This window comes from Nicotiana tabacum, chromosome 20, assembly GCF_000715075.1.
Source record: "Nicotiana tabacum cultivar K326 chromosome 20, ASM71507v2, whole genome shotgun sequence".
Taxonomy (NCBI): domain Eukaryota; kingdom Viridiplantae; phylum Streptophyta; class Magnoliopsida; order Solanales; family Solanaceae; genus Nicotiana; species Nicotiana tabacum.
In genome coordinates this window covers 103,172,524-103,179,545 of record NC_134099.1, presented here as the reverse complement: position 1 = coordinate 103,179,545, position 7,022 = coordinate 103,172,524, and the positions used below count along the sequence as shown (strand labels likewise).

At 32.3% G+C, this 7,022-nt stretch overlaps 1 protein-coding gene across 2 annotated transcripts; it reads left to right on the top strand.

Moving 5' to 3' along the window:
• The first annotated feature begins 263 nt into the window (after nt 1–263).
• Nucleotides 264–5,710, top strand: LOC107789065 (serine carboxypeptidase-like 13). 2 transcript variants are annotated; one of them, XM_075241103.1, is made up of 14 exons: nt 264–485; nt 854–999; nt 1,270–1,346; nt 1,437–1,559; nt 1,671–1,773; nt 3,108–3,145; nt 3,237–3,335; nt 3,502–3,591; nt 3,679–3,807; nt 3,958–4,029; nt 4,146–4,273; nt 4,717–4,830; nt 4,939–4,984; nt 5,491–5,710. In XM_075241103.1, exons 1-14 carry the CDS (start codon nt 331–333, stop codon nt 5,572–5,574), a joined length of 1,404 nt encoding a protein of 467 aa, XP_075097204.1. In that variant the 5' UTR covers nt 264–330; the 3' UTR covers nt 5,575–5,710. The 2 variants fall into 2 exon arrangements, with proteins under 2 accessions (XP_075097204.1, XP_016466316.2); XM_016610830.2 differs by lacking the exon at nt 3,502–3,591.
• The last annotated feature ends 1,312 nt before the right edge of the window (nt 5,711–7,022 follow it).

Below are 7,022 nucleotides of genomic sequence, written 5' to 3'. Positions count from 1 at the left end.
AGGATTAAGGGGTTGGCCTCCAAGTAGCATTAAAGAAAGTAGTAAATGTTTTAAAAATAAATATATGTAATTCTTGAAGCAATTGGGGCTGGACCCCAACCATATTTTTATGATAATATATTAGAGTTTAGTAGCAATTATTGATGCACCTGCTACTCCATTAATACTTGCATCTTTAATTCCCTGCTTGGTTTTTCTATTTTCGTTGAAATTAAGTTAGACACACACACACACACATATATATATATATATATATATATATATATATATATATATATATATATATATATATGTTGCTGGACGATTTGGCTAGCTAGATTCTGTGTCCACATGATGTGCAATATTATTTCACTTGTGTCCATCATCAACTTCTTTTTGCTGTTTTATAGAGTTGTTGTCCTACCACAACATGCTGCTGCTTCTCACTCTACCGTTGAATTTCTTCCTGGATTTGAAGGTCCACTTCCTTTCCATCTTGAGACTGGGTAAGTTCTTTTCCCCTTCTACCCCTACATCCTTAACATTTCTAATTTTTTTCAATTTATTTTATGGAAGGGAGAGATCAGGAAGCGAGACAATGAGAATTGATTAACTAATGCTTTAATTTGTACATATTTAATAAATTTCATAACATAAATACAGTGGTTGAGCAAAAGTTAATGAAGCCATACCCGGGCTTCTAGCTCTGCCCCTAACAGAATGCTCGTTTAATTTATACTAATTAATTATTTTTTACAGATACTGCATCTGCTAATTAAACTGCAAAATCAAACTTAAAACTATTTCGAAACTGATTTAAGTGTATTTGTTTTGATGTCTCTCTAAGATGGTCGTTGGCTAACGTTGCCCGCAGGTATATTGGAGTAGGTGAATATGAAGAAGTGCAGCTCTTTTATTATTTTCTTAAATCAGAATCAGAACCCACAAAAGATCCTATTTTGATTTGGCTCTCAGGAGGACCTGGTTGCTCTTCCTTTACTGCACTTGTTTATCAAATAGGTACTCCCTTTTTTTTGTTTCTTACTACATTCTAACCATGGGCGTTGCAAAGGGTTCATCAGAATTCCCTTCGCGGAAAAAATATATACACGGTCAATTTTTTTTATTATTATACATAACAGATGTTAAATTCCCTTGATACTAATTGTTCTTTTAAAATAATATTTCGATTAAAATAATCACTGCTAAATGTAGTACTCCTTTTTGGTATTTTTACTTTGTGATATCTACTTGGTAATTTCTGCTTCTTCATTCCTTTTGCATATATAGGGCCCTTGTATTTTGAGCCAAACGAGTATAATGGGAGCCTTCCAAAGCTAACATTGAATCCAAACTCATGGACCAAGGTTGGATTTAAAGAAATAGTATATATTTTGTCATTTAATTTGCTAGTGAATTTTAGTGTAAATTTGAAAGGCCACATCTAAAAATGTCAGGTAGCTAACATAATATTCTTGGATCAACCTGTGAATAGTGGCTTCTCTTATGCAACAACTTCAACAACATTCAAGTCTACTGATCTACAAGCATGCCACCATATCTACCAGTTTTTGCGAAAGGTACACATTAGAGTTCTTATGCTACCTACCATACCTATTAATTTGTTTCAAAAAAAGAAATTAAACAAGTAGATAATTATAATATTTGATTGTATTCTTTTTCTTACATAGTGGTTGATTAAGCATCAAGAGTTCATTAGGAATCCAATGTACATTGGTGGAGATTCATATTCTGGCATCACTGTTCCAGTTATCACTCAACTAATATCAAATGGTAAGATATATGTGATGTAAAGTTTCATCATAAAGAATATCTAAGTATTTGATTCCAGAATGTATTTGGGAAAAATGACACAGTATAGCCACTCTCAAAATAATAGCCAAAAAAATGAAAAATATATATACATTTCAATATGTTATATACAAAAAAATATATAAGTATTATACATTTTTGCGGCTACAAAAATAAATAGTTTCGACGGCGGGTTAAAAGTGATCTTTGCCCGTATTTTTTTTCGCCTATTACACTTGGAAGCCTTTGCTGTGACATTATACTTTTATTGCTTTTTGTTTTGGAGCTAGGGATATCAAATTTAGCCCAAAAAAATATAGCCTGCCAAGAGCGGGTTGGATTAAACATATATCCATATGGTATAGAAATGGTAATTTGGTATGCTTAAATGTAATAAACACAAATCTTAAATATTGAGGGTAATAAGTTTTGATATATGGTATAGATAGGTAAAAATCCCAATTCAAAAATAGTCAGATTTACAGGTGGTCATTCAAAAATAGTCACAGTTTCAAAAGTAATCAAATTTTAGCCACTTTTCATGTAAAGATAAATCTGAACGAAAACACTGTTCAAAATCCGGAAAAATACTCCAGCATTATATACTGGAGTTCCAGTATATTATATTGGAACTCCAGTCTAATATTCTGGAGTTCCAGTATAATATACCGATCCAGCATAATCTACTGGAGTTTGGAGCACCGGTGCTCCACTATCCAATATTATACTGTAGTTAGCACAGTATACCGGTCCAGCATAATATGCTGGAAGTTCATACACAGGTGCACCGAACTCCAATATATTATGTTGGACCGATCTCTGTTGCAGCAAAATAATGGTTATTTTTCAATGACTTGGCAAACGCTAGCTATCTTTGAATGACCAGTCCGAAAGCAGACTAGATCTTGCTATTTTTACGTCAAAAAGCTTGTAGTGCAAATTGATCCAAACGACAGAAATTCAAAAGTTAGAAAAGTAAGTTTTAGTGATTTGTTTGATATAAAGTAAAAGAAAACCAAAAGTAAGTTTTAATGATTTGTTTGATATAAAATAAAAGAAAACCCTTTTATTATTTTAATTTGGTAATAGAGAAATGAAAATGATTACGAGTTTGGTAGGTTGAGTTACGATACATTAGTCCAAATTGATCTGGCAATTTTTTACCTTAGCAGACTCCGGACGAGCTATGACCCAATCGGTTTGTTAGTTTAATCCACTCAAAATTGACACAATAATCCACTCATTTAACACAATCCAGTTTAATCCACATCCACTTATTCATGCTCACACTAAGGAATAAGTGTGTAAAAATGCAGGAATTGAAGCAGGGCACAAGCCATCGATTAATCTTAAGGTTTGTGGTCTTTTTTGCTTAAGAAGAAATTTCTTTATTATAATTTGCTTTTAGGGAAGTGTCGTTTTGACGGCTAAGTAATTGGTTTTAGGGATATATACTTGGGAATCCTAGCACGTTTCCTCTTCAATATAACTACTGGGTTCCTTATGCTCATGGAATGGGACTTATCTCCGACGAACTTTATCAGGCTACTACTCTTATCCTTTACTTTAAAATTTATCATATCATTCGATGCCCAACTCTCCAAAACTAGTCATTAAATGAGCAAATCAGAATATATATATATATATATATATATATATATATATATATATATATATATATATATATATATATATATATATATGTTTCAGTTACTGAAGGAAACTTGTAACGGGGAAAATTTACAATATGTTGACCCCAGCAATGTATTGTGCTATCAACACTACCAAACTTTCGAACAGGTATATATAGTATTATAGTTTTGGATTAATTTAACTCATGTAGTTTTGCTTTAATATTAACTTTTAGGCATATACTACGTATTGCAGTTGATTAGTGGAATCAATAAGCCACACATCCTAGAGCCCTCGTGTGGTTCAGATGCAGAATCTAAAAGGTCATTTCGATTATTTGGAAAAAGAAGATCTCTTTATGAAAATTATTCCACTAAGTGCCGAGTAGGTCCATTCAAACCTATGGTTTTTTTTTGTTTGGTGCTATTTCTACGTTATTGTTTTGAAAAAAGAGACAAATAAAATAAAATAACATGTTGATGAACTAAATATATTGTGTTCTTTAAATGATTTAACCTATGTCCATAATTGTAGGTTGAGGTACACAGGTTGTCTACTTACTGGGCAAATGATCCAAGAGTACAAGAAGCTCTTAATGTTCGTAAGGTACGTCTACAAAATTATTTCATAGTAGCACTTCAGACAAGGATGCTTTCAACAAAAAGACACTAAATTGACGTTACCTCATTGTCTATTTAATTTAACTATGTTTTATACTGCAGGGAGCTATAACAAGATGGACAAGATGTAGGGAAAGTATCGTGAATAAAACTTACACTATTACTTTCCAAGATAGCATACCTTATCATGTGGAACTCAGCAAAAAACTTTATCGATCACTTATATACAGGTTAGATGATTAAACATTTATATTTTACGTGTAGAAAGAGGTGGAATTTGCCCCTGTTATATCCGAAATGGAGCAATTTTAACTTCCGTTAAGCTTTTGGTCTAGCTAATATTAACCTTGCCATTAGAAAAAAAGTGGTGTTCTTGCCATTGATCCCTAATGGAGCTCCAAGTACCTAAGGGTAATTTTAAACTAAAGTCAAAAGTATGGATTATATAAAGTTGAATCTTTTCTCTCGAAGTTTGAACATGCGGAGTCCATCCCTTTTACACGGGAGCTTCGTTAATGGGAAGGGCAAATACGAGACGATTTACTAACGGTAAGGATATGAATAGATCAAAAGTGTAACTAAAGATAAAGTTGAGCAATTTCATATATAGTACTGGGGCAAATTAAATTTGGACATTTTCCACTTTTACATATAGCATTTTTGCTTTAAACAGTGGCGATCATGATATGGGCATTCCATTCCAATCAACTCAATTTTGGATAAAATCTCTAAATTATTCTATTGTGGATGAATGGCGGCCATGGAGTTTTGATGGTCAAGTTGCAGGGTATAGCTTCTCAAATTAAACTTTATTTTTTTGCTTGTGTCGTTAATTTTCATCAGACAGACATGCACATTTAGAAATGTGAAATTTGATTTTCTTGTTCATTTGCAGATATGCAAGATCCTATTCCAACCAGATGACATTTGCAACTGTCAAGGCAAGAGTTTAACTTTCAACATTAAAGATTTTTTCCCTCCATGCTCTACAATAAAATTTATTAATGTAGGGTGTGTTTGGTATGAAGGAAAATTTATTATTAGAAAATAAGTGATTTTCTTACTCTCTTTTTTTTCAGTATTTAGTTAGGTAGTAGAAAATATTTTTGAAAAATATATAATTTAGGCAAACACTATATGAGACGAAATGGGTAGGGCGAAGAGGGTGGTAGGTCGGGATTTAGAGGCCGGAGTACCGGAGGCGATATTAAGGGGTGTGGGTGGGGTGGGGTGGGGTTAGGATGGGGTGGCGAAGGTTAACAAAGAGTTTTGAAAAATATTTTTCCTCTTTTCAGTAGGGAAGTCATTTTCCTCCGTAAAGAAAATATTTAACCCAACCAAACATAAAAAAAATTGAAAAATGTTTCCTTTCATACCAAACACACCCGTAAAGGACATTTGGAATATAATATTTTGATTCTACCTTGTTAACTTTGTGTTTGGACAGGGAGCAGGACATGTAGCTCCTGAGTACAAGCCTAAAGAGTGCTTTACCATGTTTCAAAGATGGTTGTCTCATGAACCACTTTGAATTACATATCAGAAGCAAGTAATAAGAATGTAAAACCTATTTTTTTAATATTTGAGTCAGTAACCCATTAGATGTTTTAGTTCAGACGACCTTAACGGTCTGGTCATCTAAATAAGTCTTTATTATCAGATTCCAATGATGTTGTTGCACCGTCTGTGACCTCATCGATGCTTGTCTAGTTATTTAGAACCATTAAATAATTGTAAAATTAAAAAATAAATATATTTAATAACTGAGATCTGAATAATTAAAAGTTAGATCTTCGTTAAGTGCAAATAAATGAGGTTTAATTGTCCTGAAAACTATATCAATGTACTTTGCATTTCAGCTGTATATTTATACTCTTCTCGTCTTATATTAACTATTGTGGTTTCTAAAAATAGTTGCCTCAAATTATTTGTCGTTTTAGAAGTTCAAGAGTAAATTAATATTTTTTTTCATATTCTACCCTTAATATTAATTTTTCTTGAAGACTACAAACACCTTAACTATAAGTAAGTAATAAATGAAGAGAAATTATATTTTAAGACATAAATAAGGGTAAAATGGTCAAAAACCTTTCATATTTATTATTTTCTTAAGAGACATGTAAAAGAGAAACACGACAAATAATATGTGACGGAAGCTGAGTAAATTAAAATAAGCCATGAATTTCTCTCTTTTCCTACCTCATCATCGCCTTTGATCTTGACTTGTATTAGCGAAGTAAGTAAATGAATGGAGCTGGCGCTGGAGCTGGAGCTTAGTCAGTAAAACTAGGTTGAACTTCTTAAGCCTGACATTTTAGTGTAATAGTTGCACTTTGACTCTCTCTTACTATATACTCCATATAGAGATACATCTTACCAAAAGACTTCTTATATTATTGTTTCTTATTATTTATGTCAAGTGGTGTCATTTAATATCGCATCATCAGATTATATATATTACAAAAGCACGACTAATTTATGTTAAATGTTGAACGATTAAAATATCCCCAAAATATTGATCGACTTTTATAGCCTTAGTTATTGATATAATTTAAGAATATAATTGTAAATCACTTAAGAGTATTGGAATTCGTTTCCGATTTAAACTACACATACTTCAAGCCTACAAAGTTGTTTCTGGATCAAATTCTTTGAGACTTTATCGTTTTGGATTAGTCCTGACAGTCACTATGTTTGGTTTAAAGGATAGTAGCCTACTTCTTCTTGGACAATAAATGTTACGTATAGAAGCCTTCTCTTTTTGGACAACAATATGTTCCTGCCTAATCTTGAACTCCTATCGTCATAAAAATTTTACACAGACAAAGAAGTCAAGAATACCTACATAAAGGAACACTGGACACGTTGCATTGTTGCCTCATTGCTTTGCGACTCGCACGATATCATTCTTTTATGCGTTAATATAATTTTATTTATTATAAGAATTGTCTCTCTAAGCTTAATTCCATATATCTATCT